At 34.4% G+C, this 17,730-nt stretch overlaps 1 protein-coding gene across 1 annotated transcript in view; it reads left to right on the top strand.

Annotated features, from left to right (window-relative positions):
* COL11A1 (collagen type XI alpha 1 chain) overlaps positions 1-17,730 on the top strand; it is a 206,989-nt gene that overhangs the window by 175,909 nt on the left and 13,350 nt on the right. The window contains exons 52-59 of the mRNA XM_021690257.1: positions 119-226; positions 518-571; positions 1,214-1,267; positions 2,296-2,349; positions 8,656-8,709; positions 8,831-8,938; positions 9,398-9,451; positions 17,515-17,568. Coding sequence (XP_021545932.1) covers positions 119-226; positions 518-571; positions 1,214-1,267; positions 2,296-2,349; positions 8,656-8,709; positions 8,831-8,938; positions 9,398-9,451; positions 17,515-17,568 — 540 coding nt within the window. The remainder of the gene's footprint in view (positions 1-118; positions 227-517; positions 572-1,213; positions 1,268-2,295; positions 2,350-8,655; positions 8,710-8,830; positions 8,939-9,397; positions 9,452-17,514; positions 17,569-17,730) is intronic.

Below are 17,730 nucleotides of genomic sequence, written 5' to 3'. Positions count from 1 at the left end.
GCAGTGCACGGGACAGCTCCCTCGACCCCGGGAGAGTTGTCTGATCCAATATGCTGAGGCTAAGAAATTCTGACTTAAAGCTCATAAGATAATCGTTCTTTTTCTTATGTGGTTGTAGGGCCCCAAAGGGGAAAGAGGAGAGAAAGGAGAAGCTGGTCCGCCTGGTGCTGCTGGACCTCCTGGAGCTAAGGGACCACCAGGTGATGATGGCCCGAAGGGTAACCCGGTAAGTGAGCTTGGTCCCTCTTAAAGTGGCGTCTATGTCAAAGCCACGGTGGAGCTTCTCATGGAAGGGTTAGAAATCATGAAACTCTGGCCCATAGCTGGTGAAGCTGACTTTTCATCATTTCATGTATCGATTAGCATTCTCCATTAATTTCATTTTTTTAAAAAATTTCTAGCAGAAGGGAAATATTCTCATATGGTTTTGCCATGACTTAGCTCTTAAATATCACAATAGCATGACTTTATGAAAATATTTTTATTTATCTTCTTTCTTTTAAAAACATCATTCTAGGGTCCTGTTGGTTTTCCTGGAGATCCTGGTCCTCCTGGGGAACCTGGCCCTGCAGTAAGTATCATGGGGAAAGAAAGGAATTATTTTGATGGGGTGGTTCCCAGTGTCTCTATTGTTAATAATTAAAGAAAATTCTTGATGACTTCAATGGATGCCCCCAAAATAGAAAGGAAAAGAAAATGTAAACCACAATCACAGCTACAACAACAGAATCCATATAGTTGAGGACAGTTAGACTTATGTTGCATGATTATTTTCTTCATTTGGGTTAGTTTTCCAGACTTTGCTAGGTTGTACAAACTGAGTAGCAGCATTACTATTATTTCAAAGCTACAGCATCTTTGTTTTTATTTCAGTCTCTCCTATGCTGTAAATCCTGTCTCAAAGTGTGCCGTATTTGTTCATGGGGCAAGGTACACTGCGGCTCTATGCTAATTACATCCTCTTTCTTTTCTTATATTAACAACATACCGTATTTTAAATTTAATGTGGTGGCAGTTTCACAAATCTTTATCGAAAGAGTGAGAGATACCGCAATCCTTAAAATACAACTGAAAGATTTTAGTAATACTTTTATTTGTCCATTTAGTAATGATTTATCTCAAGGACTCAGAGAGTATATCATACCTTTTTGTTTTAATAAAAGTGAACTCATAGTGAGAAATATCTGAGATCACTTTCTATTGCCCATCATAGGGTCAAGATGGTGTTGGTGGTGACAAGGGTGAAGATGGAGATCCTGGTCAACAGGTAAGTAAGCACACTATTTTTATTAGATATTTACATAGTCTCAGGACATTTTAAAGAAATAATCAGACTTTCAAAAGCATAGCTATGTGGGTACACATTTTTCTGAAAGGATTATCAGTTATATTTGAATTTCAGTTCAAAGTCAAACTTACATGGAGTTTCTTACTTGATGTGATTTATAAGTATCCTTCATAATAAAAAAAAATGTAGTAATACCATAGTTGTGATTTTGTCATACTATGTCAAATATAGCTATCTATCTATTTGTACTGAATAAAGTTATTTTAAAAACACAAATAAGGCTGAAATGAAGACATCCATGTTATCAGCCTATCATTAGCATGACTGTACTGCAATTACTAATTTAAATGAATTCAGGATTGTATTGGACTATTACTATTATTATTATTTTTTTAATTTGAGAATGACTCAGTAGGGGCTTTGGCCACTTATGGTTATTTAGGGAGAGGTAAAGGAAGGCACTAAGTTAAGTAGGAGCCAAAGACAAATCACACCCCTAACATAACTTTGTCTCTAGAGCCATTCCCCAGTGGATATTTGTAGGCTATTCTGTGTAGATAGGACCCATGGTCATATCCCAATGTGCTGAGTACTCTTTGGCATGGAAATGCTAGTTCCGTACAAGAAGAAATTTAGAGGTAACAGTTTTATGGTTCCACAAATGTATGTGATGTGAGTAAAGTTATTAATCATATGATTCTGTTCATTAGTATGTCTACTGTCTGCTTGTCAGATATAAGTTAGCACTTTTTAAAAGAACAGTTTGAAGAAGGAGGAATTTGATTCACTTTCTTCCATCTATGGAAAAGTTTTCCATCTGAACTTACCAGTTCTAGTAATAGATATTGAGAGAAAGTCTAGGTACCTGAAACAGAGATGAGATTATCCAGGAAAGGTAGATGTGGGGAGATGAAGAAAGAAGTTTGGTTTCAGTCCAGATGTCCAGGAACTCTCTGAGCTGTAAAACAATACTCAGTTGCTTAAAAGGTATTTTTCACATTTTGTAGGGTCCTCCTGGCCCATCTGGTGAGGCTGGCCCACCAGGTCCTCCTGGAAAAAGAGTAAGTTCTTAAAATTCTTTATTTGAAACATCCACTCATTATCTACTGTGTGTATAAACTTACATAATATTCTTAAGCTGTAGGCAGGACATTACAATGATGCTGAAATATATAAGTCGTGGAGAACAGGGTAATTTCGTATATTTGTCAAAATTCTTATTAAAATAGAATACACTTCGACAGATTTAATCTGTCACAATGAGAAGTATTTTCCCACTTCTCTGTGCTAAGGTCTCCCCTCTGTACAAAAGGAGGCTGCTCCAAAAGACGGATGGAACCCTGAACTTCTGCTCTTGGTGCACTACAGGGAGATGAGATGCTGAAGTCTAGCACTAGCTAAAAACATGGTAAAAATCTGAATGCAAGTATCAATAGAGTTCAGGAATCAGTCCGCACATAATGTTAGCTTGCTTTACCTTATCAAGCTTCTCTGATTTGGAAACATGGCCAGATTTTAACAAAAGATGACAGGAAAATAGAAATAAATAGATCTTGTTCAAAATATTGGCTCCAGGAGATCGTAGAAGATTTACTTGAACTTTTTCTTACAATTGTACTATTTTCATAATAAAACCATGTTTGTTGACCTGCTTCTTGCAACACTTATATCAATGTACATTGTTCCCCTGCACCACCTTTAGTCTATTTTCTGACCTCCCTGCAAACAAAATACATTTCTTAGGTTCATTCCCCTTTCAGTAATCCAAAGGCACAGAGCCCCTGGGATCCTGTTGTTTTCTAATGGTAGCTTTGTTTTAGGGGGATTTTCATACTACACATCCTCATGTGCATATTGTATGAACAGATTTTCATTTTGACCCTCAGCAATATAAATTCAAATCAATATTTACAAACATTTGTCATTGCCAGAAATGAATTTAGTTTATATTAAACGTCTTCTCTGAATGCGATTTTCTCTTCACTGACCAAGTGTTTTCTTGCCTTCCTCCTTCCCCCTTCATCTACAACATTCTAGATAAGATTCTTATTATTTTGTTTTTGTTGTTGTTGTTGTTGTTGTTGGCAGCCCCAAAGCATGGTCTTGGTAGAAAAAAAATGTATTACAAAACAACCATTGGGCTGTTATTCTTAGAAAGTAATTACAAAGTGTAACATGATATTTTGAGATCTATTGCCTATTTTTACCTGCAGTCTGAATGCCATTAAAACTTTCTAGATGGATGAGTAAATGATAATAAACCTTCCTAATAGAATATTGATCAGAATGTTACGAGTGGCAGTGATACTGAGAAACAAGATTCTGTTATTGAACAAGTAGGAAAATTAAGTTGTCATTTGTAGTACATGTACATTCTGTCATGTATTTGTAATACGGAAGAATAAATGTACATTTCCTTAAGCACTAGAAGATTGTACAGTTTGTGTCAATAAACCATGGAATTTTGATCTCAAGTTATCATTATGGCTATTTGAAACCAAGAGCTAGTTCCATGCTCTTTTATTGAAAAAAACTCTTAGAGGTCACTAAAATAATTTAAATATTATAAACTGCACAAAATTTACCTGCTAAATGGAATTTTAAAGACTCCAGCTCATATTGCCAGAGGGAAGTTCACAATAAAAAATTAAAATAATTGATATTATTAATTGGTAGAAATACAGAGAAATATATATATACACACCATGTAATGTTTATATATTTTTATTATATATGCATGTTATATATGTGCATATATTCTTATTATATATTCTTTCCATCCCTATGCTTTCATGCATAAATGTGAATGGTCAAAAGATAAAGTGTTAGAAGGAAACATCCGACCCATATTTACCCACACTAAGATTCAGATCAGAGATTAGATTCTTAGGAAAGCCTTCCCTACTGTCAAACTACAACACTGTGCCCATTTTATACACCTCCTTCTTCTCTGCATATTTTATAATGTACTGTCTTTGTTAATTTTGATGTCTATCTTCATAACTAAACTTCATGAACTCCTTAGGATTTCACAGGGTTTTGTTTTTGTTTTTTGTATTCTCCATGCACATTTCTGGCACATAAGGACAATTTAAGTATTTTTTACATGAATGGAAGAACAGATAAATTATAGAATAATGTTGTAAAATGTGAATAGTGGAGAGAGGCTTAAGCTATGTATTTTATATGAAGCATATTTCTCATGGTGAAAAAAATCTGTGTAACAGTGGCTACTGGTAGAAAATTAACTGGGGCCTGTTTTGTTGTCTCATGTTTTAGGAGTCATTTTCCAATCAGAACACGCATTAGTTAATGAAATTGCAGCAAGTAGTTTGCTATATTAAGTCCTTGACCATCTGTTTATGCAGATATATAAGAAATAAATGACTAAGACAAGAATTTGTCCATACACATTATTAATTTTTTTCTATTCTCCTAGAAAAAGTGTGTTTATCTGTTTTCATCCCAGTCTTTCTTTATAAAGAATCTGTATCATCTGGAAAAAAATACATATATGAGAAATAGGGACGCTTGGGTGGCTCAGTAGGTTGTGTCTGCCTTCAGCTCAGGTCATGATCCCGGGGAACTGGGATCAAGTCCTGCATCGGAGTCCTGCATGGGCTCCTTGCTCAGCGGGGAGCCTGCTTCTCCCTCTGCCTGTCACTTCCCCTGCTAGTGCTCACTCTCTCTCTCTCTGACAAATAAATAAATAAAATCTTAAAAAAAAAAAGAAAGAAATGAAAATGGGAAAAATGAGGAAAAGAACAGAGAAAATCCATTTAATATGGATTTCCACCATGACAGGTATCAGGCATTCATTCAAAGAGGGAAGAAATTCTTTTGGGATGGAGAAACTCTATTTGAATCACAATTTTGTGTTTGTGTTGTAGTTTACTTGTGTTTAAATTCTCTAGCCTCCAAACTCAGATTTTCTTTTCTCCCTTGCAGTAAAAGCAATATTTTTGTTACTTTTTAAGACAGCTGATGACTTGCTTTTTTTAAAAGCCAGATATTTATAAATCTTCTATTCTATAATGTTCATGTGTGTAAATGCAATCCTTTGAGAAGACTCCATGCCTTGATGTCACTAGTTTAAGGAAAAACCTTCATAGAATAAGGAAAAGCCCATTGTTCAGCTGAATCTCATGATTTCTATTTCCAAAATCATAGTCATTATGGTTGTTTAGGTTTGCATATGTTAATATTTTAAACATCACACCAAATTAATTTATGACAACATTTTTACACTAGGAATTATTTGAAGTTGATGCTTGTATACAGTAGTCCTCTTTAAATAGCATGAAATTAAAAAGAAGCACTTAAGTTTTAAGAATATATTATTCTTGGGGCACCTGGGTGGCTCAGTCATTGAGTGTCTGCCTTCGGCTCAGGTCATGATCCCAGGGTCCTGGGATCAAGCCCCGCGTCGGGCTCCCTGCTCAGCGGGAAGCCTGCTTCTCCTTCTCCCACTCCTCCTGCTTGTGTTCCCTATCTCTCTGTGTCTCTCTCTGTCAAATAAATAAATAAAATCTTAAAAAATATATATATTATTCTTAACATAATGCTGTTGCCTCAAGAGACTGCTTCAGAATTTGTACATTTCTTCCTTTGGATTGAGGCACAATATGTGTCTAATCATATTTGGCGTTACTGTGATGATATTGAGAAAATAATGACCGATGCTACATTCATTGATTCTCTCTGAGATAAATGAGTTCACAGAATGCTCTGAGTTTGATAAAGTGCTGGATACTCATTTCAAACGTGGATTTAAAAGACCATACGAAAGACTAACATGTGCTTACCATTAGCATATTAATATGGCATCTGAAAGAGAGAAAGTCATCCTCCTGCCTAACCTTATTTTCACCAATTAACACCATCTCCACTACTCTTCCCAACCTCCAACCTCAATTTCAGTTGCTGATTTGAGTACAATTCATTGCAAAAATTGAAGTAAACAGATGGAAAAGAGGAGAGTCTGGGGAAAAATGAAATGTAATTTCTTAAAGATCATGGAGTTTTTTTTAGACTGTCTGTACTTATGTTTGAACTTGTGCAGAAAATTTCAACATTAGATTAATGCTTGTTAAGGAGTAATAAAAATTCAGCTGATTAGTGGACATGAAATATTTTATAATAAAATTGTAAATTTTATGTGTCTTAGAACAAATTATTGCAAATGTATATTGGGGGTAGTTCTAGAGGCCAAGGCATTTTTATTGTATTCTTATTGGGCTATCAAACCAAGTGCCCTGTTTTTGTTGATTTGAAAGGTACTAAGAAATGGTGTAAGTGAGGATCTAATGTAATTAATAGAAACAAAATTTAGATATAATGGGAATTATGACATCTATTTAGCTTGAAAAATTGATGATTTCTTTGATACCTTGAATGTTAGTGTTCGTATTATAAATGATTCTTTTCTCATCATTTTGTTACAAGATTTAGAAATGTCATGTTTTATATTTCACAGGTGACTATGTAAATGTAAGAAGAAAATATGACTATCAGATTTCAAAATCTGATTACATATTACAGGATCATAGTATATCTTATCTTTTAGCCAACTCAAAATTTTCCAGTTAAAACAAGTAGTTTCAAACATGGAATTTGTATTTTTCAGGTATTATAAACAGCATGTATGGAAAAAGTAATTTGTTGACATGGTGTCTACAAATGTATTTTGAGAGTCTGTTTTGTTTGACCTGACTCTTAGGTTGCCAACACGGTGAAAAATATAGGTAAAATACTTCAATGTATAAAAAAAAATCTAATAATCTTAGTAATGATAGTAACAATAGCCAATGTTTGCTCAGTGTGTTTTTATGTCCCAGGCACTGTTATACGCCACTTACATTTCTCAACTCATTGAGTTCTTATGATGACTCTGGGAAATAGCTCTTATTATCCTCCACATTTTGCAGAGAAGTAAACTGAAGTTCTGACATGGTGTATAACTTTCTAAAGATCACAAAGCCAATTAGTGGCGGAGCCAGGATTTGAAGCCAGGCAGTCTGAGTCCAGGCTTTATGCTCTTAAGCACCAGATTCCATTATCTGCATTTGATACCACTACACTGGAAAGCTTGAAAAATGCTTTTACATGTGTTATCTCGTTTAAATTTAACAACAATTCTATAGCAAGAGGATTTTTTTAAAATTTTATTATGTTATATTAGTTACCATACAATACATCATTAGTTTTTGATGTGGTGATCCACGATCCATTGTTTTCGTATAACATCCAGTGCTCCATGCAGTACGTTTCCTCTTTAATACCCATCACCAGGCTAACCCATCCCCCCACCCCCTCCCCTCTAGAACCCTGTCTGTTTCTCAGAGTCCATAGTCTCTCATGGTTCATCTGTCCCTCCGATTTCCCTCCCTTCATTCTTCCCTCCCTTCTCCTAATGTCCTCCATGCTATTCCTTATGTTCCACAAATGCAAGAGGATTTTATTGGTAATATCTTATGGATAAAAGAACTGAAGTTCAGGAATACTAATAAATTGTTAAAAGTCACAAAGCTAATAAAAAAAGAACTAAAGAGAATTGGGTTGACAGATACCTTACAAAGATATGTATATAGTCGAGGAGCAGTATTACGAATAGCTTTAAATGGATTAATAATTAGCATCTCTCCATAGCAATCTATGCAGCTATGCAAAAGTCAGGCAAACACCAGAATATTCTCTTAAGCTGTTGGATGACATATGGAGTGTGAAGATATTTTTTTCCTGCTCTTGCTCTAATATTATATTTTAAAAAGTGATAACTATTTTTATGTCACTTATTTATGTGAATTGCATAGTTCCGAAAAATGAAAATAAAATTTCTGCTGACAGTCAAGATTTTAAACGTTGCGCTGCCCGAGTTTGAACATGATCGTGTAAGAATGCATAACGTATGGATGTTCTAAGATTGAGAAAGGAGCCAATCTTAAAACCCATTTAAGGATGGAAGGGAAATGTAATACATGCAATTAGTTCCGAATTACACAATATAATAAATGCTACCTGAGTATTCAACACACTAAGGGTGACTAAGTCATCAGCATTTCTTAAAAAATGTATCTTTACCATTTCCTTACATTGATATGATGTGATTATCTGTCAGTCTGTGCTTCATTTATTTTTAATAACATAATAAAATTTTAAAAATGTAAAATAAAAATATTCTAACTGCAAGTTTTTATCTGAAAGGGTTTTGATTTTTCTCATGGTGTTTTAAACCCTAAATAGCTGTAGACAGCCACAATTTATTAGAACCTGTTACAGATTAAACTGGAGTATTTGTGAATAAGTCCTCAGTTACGTTACTTTTATATGCAATATATATATTTTAAATGCCCATTTTCTGTTTATAGGGTCCTCCCGGAGCTGCAGGTTCAGAGGGAAGACAAGGTGAAAAAGGTGCTAAGGTAAAATATACAATGTTTGAATAGCTTGTGCATAAATTGAACATCTATCTCAGTACTCTTAATAACATAAAAAATATCATTTTTCATTATTAACATGTTCACACATTTTATTTTCTAACAGGGAGAAGCAGGTGCCGAAGGTCCTCCTGGAAAAACTGGCCCAGTTGGTCCTCAGGGACCTGCCGGAAAGCCTGGTCCAGAGGGTCTTCGGGGCATCCCTGGCCCGGTGGTGAGCATCTCTGCTAAAAGATGCCATTTTGAAAATGGTTTATTTCCCCCAAAAAAACGTTTTGAGTGAAAATGTTTATGTCAGCATTATTTCATAAGGTATCGTGTGGATGTTTTATGGGAATTCCATAAATATTATGTAGTGATTAAAGCCAGATCCTCTTCAGATATTTAAATATGTCATTTATTTTGGTAAGTTCAGGGTGAAATTCCAACACAGAAAGGCAGAATAGAAACTAAACCCTAAGAACTCAAATATGTACAGTTTTTATACATACATCCATAGAGACATACCCCATGTAAAAAGATTCAAAATTGCTTATAACATTTGTAGATGTTCTCCATGTGATTGGATTCATAGGTGATGTTTGCTTGCTTGCTTTTTGGATTTCCAAAATTGAAATAAAAAAAGATATGTATGCTTTTGTTAATAAAAAAAAATTATGCTTATTTTCCATAGGGAGAACAAGGTCTCCCTGGAGCTGCAGGCCAAGATGGACCTCCTGGTCCTGTGGTGAGTGTGATCTTTCCTGTTACTTAGAAAGGGAGAATTCCAGAAATACAATTGTTTATAAGCTAGAATTTCTGATGTTTTATATCGTAAATAAGCTTATATTTTGTACAATATTCAAGGAAGTGTATTACTTAGACCTAAAAAGGGGAAAGTAATCTTCACTGATAGGTTATTTGGAAAATATGCCACTTGATCACATCTTTCCTTTCTTATGTCCTTTGGATAAAAAAATATATTTCCACTCTGAATAAAATGCCACTAATGGTCTAGCCAGTTCTTTTCTAAATGTGGACAGTTTCCCCAAATGTAGGCAATTACACTTAGTTTCCTGGCACTTCATTTAAAAGAATGACGTTGGCACAGGCATATAGTGATTCCTTCACCAAATAAATTGTTCTATTCATGAGTCATACAGGCTGAAAGATAAAACATTAACCTCCATTAGTGACAAAAGGCATAATTATTATAACTGGAGCTTGGTTACTATCATAAACCCTATGTGCAAACATGCTTGAGATACGCAACAGAGCATTTAGCTGACCAGCATACTGTTCATAGATGGGAGTTTATTATGGGTGCCAAGGCTATCCTCGCTACAGAATTTAGGCAGAAGTGAGAATCCAAGTCTTGCCTTTAAAATAATTATTTTCTGGGGCGCTTGGTGGCTTAGTCGGTAAGTGTCTGCCTTCAGCTCAGGTCATGATCCCAAGGTCCTGGGATTGAGTCCTGCATCGGGCTCCCTGCTCAGTGGGGAGCCTGCTTCTCCCTCTCCCTCTGCCTGCCACTCTGTCTACTTGTGCTCTCTCTCTCTCTAATAAATAAATAAAACCTTTAATAAAAAAAAATCATTGTTTTCTGGGTGACAGATTCTATTTTATGGTAGAGGCATTTGAAATTCATTGTCCAAAAGTAGTTGCATGTAAAGGGATTAATCAAAATAGCTAATAATACATGCAGCATTATGCAAGTATAATGCATGTTGGTTCAAATAGTCAAATGCTTCTGTAGAGCATTTTATATTTTACAGAAATACCTCTTATCATGATCATATTAGTTACCTCAGAGATACATACTCACAAAGCCATCAAAACCGGGATTCATAATCTTAATTATTGTGGAGGAATTTTGACCATCGCTTTCAGTAAAAATGCCACAAAATGTACCAAATATTTCATGTTACAGAGATTATTTTTTTTAACTTTCACTGAAAAGTTAAAGATCATTTATTTTAGTATCAGGATAAAAGTTATCAAATTTTGAGTGGCCTCAAGCAGGAGATTGTCAAATCTGCACATGACACCATTAGCATGGGAACAGGGACCTGGCTGAAGCGGAGTGGGCTCCATGTCTGCGCCACTATTTAGGGACTATTCTCCTTAGATATGGTAAACTCCTAACTGTAGAGTCAGAGCCTGGAAAAAAAATAATTCGCCTTAATGTCACCTTAAAATTTGCCAGAGATTTTTTTCTTGTTATTTCAGATTTTCCAATAAGTATTCTGACCTTTCTCCAGATGAAATAAAAAACATCATGCTGGAGATTTCCTTCAGATAATATTAAAAATAAAACCATCAGACATACCACCTGACTCCAGCTTGTAAAAGTTTATATTTTTGACTCTTAGGTAAATGTGAATTTATCGAGCAAGGAAGAGAACAACTCATACCCTTTTGGGCAGAGTGAAGTGAAAAGCATCAGAATTTAACAGTGTGGGTGCCATGCCTTTCTCTGGCTACTTGTTTTATCAGAGAGCACTTATAATGTGAATAGATTGTAGCTTTTTCATAGCATCAATTAATTCAACAATATCTAATTTTAATGAAAATGCTAGACAATTCTCATCAAGTGAGGAGGGGCAGAGAAACCATCTTCAAGATGCTTTTTATGGCAATTGAATGAGCTTTTCAACTCAGCTAAGAAAAATTTATTTTAGTAGGCAATTTTTGATCATGGTTATTGACTCTCAAGCCAAGCTCCCTAGTTTCAAAAACAAGCACTACCACTTACATGCTGGATGACTTTAGGAAAGCTATTTATTTATTTTTCTAAGCTTTAGGTTCCTGATCTGTGAAATTAGAATATCAATAGCATCTATCTCATGGGATATTATGAAGTTTAAATGAATTAAACGGGGATATTAATATCTTCTACCCATGGGATTCTTATGTTAATTAAATAAGTTATATGTAGAACACTTAGACCATTAATTGGCACTAGGAGCACCAAATAAAGAATTATTAATTGAATGAAATGATGTTTTAAAAAATAATTTCATATTCTTAGTGAAAAGTAACTAAATTTGGGGTTCCTGGCTGGCTCAGTCCATACAGCATGCGACTGTTGATCTTGGGGTCCTAAGTTCGGGCCCCACATTGAGGGTAGAGTTTACTTAAAAAAAAAGTAACTAAATTTGACCTCATTCATGCGTATGTACCATCAATAAACGTGTTTGAAAGACACTGACTCTTTTTTTTTAAAGATTTTTTATTTATTTATTTGAGAGAGAGAATGAGATAGAGAGAGAGAGAGCATGAGAGGGGGAAGGGTCAGAGGGAGAAGCAGACTCCCCGCTGAGCAGGGATCCTGATGTGGGACTCAATCCCAGGACTCCAGGATCATGACCTGAGCCAAAGGCAGTCGCCTAACCAACTGAGCCACCCAGGCGCCTGAAAGACACTGACTCTTAAAGCAAATGAAAAGGACCAACTAATTATGCTGACTTACAGCAGTTAGAGTATAAAGTAGGTAAGGACTATAATAGAATCAAGCAGAGAATGCTAAATATATTCAGAGTAGGACTGTTAAAATGCCCTTTCCTCTGGGGACCTTTCCCTCATCAGAAGTATGGTAAGATTATTAAAGAAGGAAAAGAGAGGCTTAAATGTGTATGGGAGGCTTAAAAATGTGGGAGGTAAAAATAAGAGGTTTCAAAACTCATACAAATTTTCATTTGTCTCTGAAATCAATCCATGTGAAATTCATCTGAATATTCTCTCCATAATGTGTTTTTCCTCATTATAATTATAAATATATTCACATCCACATTCAAGTCTACACATGTTTCAGAAGCCTGTTTATCACTATATTTCTGCAACTACCTATTGGGTCCCTTTTCCCCTTCTAGAAGGTGCCTGAAACTTCTTGCTGTAGGGTCCACTAGTCAGAAAACATTCCCCTTTCCCAACTTTTAAATACAATTTAGCTGTTTAGTAAGTACAACTTACAGTGCTTTCATCATTCCAGATAGGCAGCAACCTAATTAGACAATTGCACTCTAACAGAGTGTTTAGCAGTATGGATGCCTTTCCTTTTTCTCTGGCTTTTTGTTTTATCAGAGAGTATTTATATACTTCCTTATACACTTTCTTTACTTAAAAGGTATTTTATAGGTATTTTATATACAACTTTATATTAACCTTTGGAATGGAAATTCTTTGGAGTGAGAGTGAAACAGATCTTTTAGAACTTTTAAAATGATATGTGTTTGGTGCTTACCCATTCTGTAATCAGCTCTACTAGAGTTTAGATATGGTACAGTATTTTTCACTTTAAACGTTAGACATTTTTCATGGTAAAAATTAAACTTCTATAAATGCATGAAATGTACATGAATTTATGTACATATATATTTAGAATCACCATATGGAACTGAGGATAGATTAAATAGTACATATGAGAGCTAACAGAAAGCTAAGGACAATGATGAGATTATATAAAGAATAACAAAAGGGCTTTTTTTAAGTTGAATCAAATTTTTGAGTAGTCAACAAGAAAAAGAGATGAAAAATAACCATAATATAATTATACATTCCTTCTTTTCACATACTGATAAATAAAATATCTGATAGCATTATTTTTCAAACCATAAGTGCCTGAATAAAATGGTAGGATGGCTTACTGAATTGCAGTTTTATTTATTTTTTTTTTATGCTGCCTTTGAACTATCTGTAGACAGGGTTGAGATGTGTAGCATTCCATAAAGATTCACCAGGTTTAAATAATAAAGCATTTGCTTTTCACCAAACTAAACATTATTTCACAATATTACATTCTAAATAAAGTGCAGAATCTACAGTTTCTTTAAACTTCAATGCACTGGAGTTGTGAGATGCATATCAAAGCAAATATTCTGTAAAGCATAATACTGCAGGGGAAAATGTTTGATTGTATATTCTGGACACTTAAGAATGTATCATCCTTGTTTTCCTTTCTACTTATTACTTATGAATTATGTATTTCCCTAGGGTTTTTCAATTTACAATATCCTAAATAGGAAATAGAAAATATGTACTTGGAATAACATTTTTATATGCAGAATTGATATTTTTGATATGTTCCAAGTTCAGAGGGTTATTTATAACTGCTATCAACATCATTAACTTTACCAATTTCTACTTCCAACTGATGAAAATGGTAAGAAACTGATTTTGCTTGGTAAATTCATCCTCAGATAATGTTTTCAAGTTCATAAGAAATTATTAGCTTAGAGGAATTAATCCTCGTTTCCTCTAACTCTTTTATGTACATTTATAGAAATGATTTAAAATGCATAAACCCAATGTCTAGTATATTTCTCATTAAGCCTGAGTACTCAGAATTCCAGTATTTCTTCTCTTTCATCCTCCTCCTCCCTCTCTTCCTCCTCCTCTTCTCCTTTTCCTTTTCCTTCTTTTTTGCCATTTTAGCTTATACTCTAAGAATGTGGTGAGAAGGCTGATTGATAACTGATTGTAACTTTTCAAAAATGCTATACTTCACTGTTTATACAGTACTTTTGTAGGTCTGGTTTCTCTTTCATTATTACAATGCTATGATACAGTTATTACTATTAGAGTACCTTCATAAATGAAGCTCAGAGATAATAAGTAATAGATCCAAGGTCACCCAACTAATGTGTGCTTAGACTTGAGACTCTGAATGAAGCAGTGATTAGAATATTGACGTCCGGCAAGCAGCGCCCCTATCAGTTCTCTCACTTAGAGCAAAATTGCTGTAAAGTATATCATATGCTTAAAAAAGTTTGAATGTAAAATGGAAAGTTAAGAAAGAAAAAAAATCTGGCCTGTGCATAGTTTTGTATTTTCGGTCTGGAGAATGTACTTACTTTTAATTTACTTATGTCAGGTTTAACCAATATTCTTAAAAGGTTTCTACTCTGGGTACAAGCATATGGTTCTTTCATGAAGTTACGTTTTTATTAGAACCATTTTTTTCATACTTTTTTATGCCACCTTGTTCTAACATATAGAGTCTTTGGCATTTATCCTGATGGTGACATGGTCTCCATAAATTATTTGTTTCCATTACTCATTGATATTATTCTTTTTAAAATGTGCTATTGGGGGGCACCTGGGTGGCTCAGTTGGTTAAGCGACTGCCTTCGGCTCAGGTCATGATCCTGGAGTCCCGGGATCGAGTCCCGCATCGGGCTCCCTGCTCAGCAGGGAGTCTGCTTCTCCCTCTGACTCTCCCCCTTCTCATGTGCTTTCTCTCTCATTCTCTCTCTTTCAAATAAATAAATAAAATCTTTTAAAAAAAACTACTTTAAAAAAATAATAAAATGTGCTATTGGGCAACATTATTTTCCTAATGATTCATCATGCATTTCTGATAAAATCAGAAAAGAGTAGATGTAAAATATATAACCTTAATTTAAAAATTATTAAACTAGTAGAACTAAATAGGTAATGCTTTTATTTTAACATAAATGAGATCCTTTATGCTGTTCGGATTTGCATATTGATTTAACCTGATTTGGGACGTAATGGCACAGAGCCATGTCTCTCAAAGCATACTGAGTATCAAACCTATGAAACAGATCCCTGTTCTCTTAACTCCAGAATTTCAGATTCAGTTGGTCTGAATGAGGCCTAAGAATTTGCTTTTCTAATAAAAAGTTCACAGATGATGCTGTCGCTGCTGGTCTGAGGATGACACTTTGAGATCCACTATGATAGGGTGTTTGTAAACAAGATGAAAATCTGGTTTTTAAACCCAGCCTTAGAAGGTACTTGGAAGTAACTTTGGTAGTTTCTTTGTCGTCTACGTTTTGTCTGTCAGATATTTAACAAAGTGGCATGATTATTTTTATACAAAAGAAAGTCTAAACTGAATTAATATAAATTTATGTCTGATAATTAATAATTTTCTCCTTATTAGAAGAATATTATTAGGGGTGCCTAGATGGTTCAGTGGGTTAAGCATCTGCCTTTGGCTCAGGTCATGATCCCAGGGTCCTGGGATTGAGCCCAGCATCCAGGATCCTTGCTCAGTGGGGAGCCTGATTCTCCCTCTCCTTCTGCTGCTCCCCCTACTTGTGTTCTCTCTCTCTCTCTCACTCTCTGTCAAATAAATAAATAAAATCTTTTAAAAAAAGAATATTATTAGAACATTCACATTTAAAATTGCACATATTTTATATGAAAAAAATTTGTATCTATTGTTAATAGAATGATGTAGGGAAATTGTCCACTTTTATATCAATATACTTAGAGAATTTCAAATTCATTCATGAATTAAAACAAATATAAGTATATATAATATTAGCCCAAAATACTATTGTTACACAGTACTAATTGTACGAACCCTATTCTTACTTTCCCCTGATGATCAGGAATTCAGTTTAAGGTGTAGATGTGAGAAATTAAGGAGTGCAAAAGGCTCATCTACTCAATCTCACGAGACAGGAATTATAATCCTCAATTTATAGATGAGAAAACTGAAGCTCTTTTTGGTTAGCTAATTTAAATTGCTAATAAGAGAGGCTGGCTTCTATCCCAAGTCTATCCTATTCTGAGCCCATACTTTTTATATTACATCATGCTCCTCGGATCAGATCCATGGCTCTTAATACTTTAAATTCACAGAAATGATGGACTGGGACTTAACATGCTCTTTCACATGGAAGATTCTAAGTGTCTGGGTAGAGAGGAAAAAAATTGCTCGTGGTAGCCTTGAAGAAGATACAATAGTGAACACTCATGGTATAGTTTGGTAAAAGTTAATACAATTTGTTTTCTAAGTGCCATGTTAAAAATTGTCACTGAAGCTATAATTCTAAAAGTCAATTCGATATAAATAATTCAAACTCATAGAGAAACTGTAGAAATCTTTTGCTTTGTTTTTCCGGCTGCCTTACTATTTCAGGTAGTAGTGACCAACATTTTGTAGCCTTATATTGGCTCTGATTTCATCAATCACATCCTTACATTCTTTTAGTGTCGGTTACATTTCTTCTGACAGAAGTTCTTGCCTGCATAGTTTCATTTGTCATTAATTTCAGAACAAAGGTCATATTTTGTATTGCCTTCACTATGGAATACACTATTCTATAAAAACGTTTGTTTCAAAGTCATCAATATGAATGATTCCATGGGTAGGGGTCAGAACTAAGAGTTAGTTGTTGAAGTCATGCCACGATTTTCATAAAAATATAATTTAGCATAAATGGATAAATATCTTGTCCTTGGACCATAAGAAAAGGTTAAATTGGTAAAATAGAGATGTTTATATGAAAAAGCTAATTGTTCTATTATTAAATTTACAAATCATTTAGATAAAAGATTCTTCAGGAATTACAGTTAAAAATACTGTCTTGGGAGTTTTCTTAGAAAAAGTGGTTATCAAAGGTCAGTTGACTGTCAAAAATTTATTGAGGTTTTTTTTTAGTTTTACATGAAATATTGTAATGTATTTGAGCTTAGCACCAAAATATCTGATTGAGTTGATATATGATTTGGAAATCCCTTCTTCTAAAATTAGTGTATTAAAAATGTATCCTTCTTTTTCAGTTTAAAGACCATATAAACCATGTCTTATTTCTAATTTCCTATTTCTGTGGTCAAACTTATCAATATTATGCTTTATAAATATAGTTAAATATTAAGCCATGGAGTTTTAAACAAGCAAAATTATTTTGAATCCTGAAAAATAAGCACTAATCATTATTAATTATTTTCAAACTCTGTCATATTACCCAAACCCAATTTGCCCTGTGGATAGTAGTAGTATGATTCTCTAACTCATACCTACTCTATGTATGTTTGTTATTTCTCATGATTTAGGGACCTCCTGGCTTACCTGGCCTCAAAGGTGAACCTGGCTCCAAGGGCGAGAAGGTGAGAATAAAAGTATCTGTTATTACAATTTTGACATTCTAATAGCAGAGACAATAATTTTGCAGATTGAATCACTCAAAAGGAAATTTCAAAGAATATCTTTGTCCTTCTAACCAAGGAAAAATCTGTCAATCCTCTGCTTCCCAGATGAATTTAGAGAAG

This window comes from Neomonachus schauinslandi, chromosome 4 (genome assembly GCF_002201575.2).
Source record: "Neomonachus schauinslandi chromosome 4, ASM220157v2, whole genome shotgun sequence".
In the NCBI taxonomy this organism is placed as follows: domain Eukaryota; kingdom Metazoa; phylum Chordata; class Mammalia; order Carnivora; family Phocidae; genus Neomonachus; species Neomonachus schauinslandi.
The sequence above is the reverse complement of the archived record's forward strand: the minus strand, read 5'-3'. Positions and strand labels throughout refer to the sequence as shown.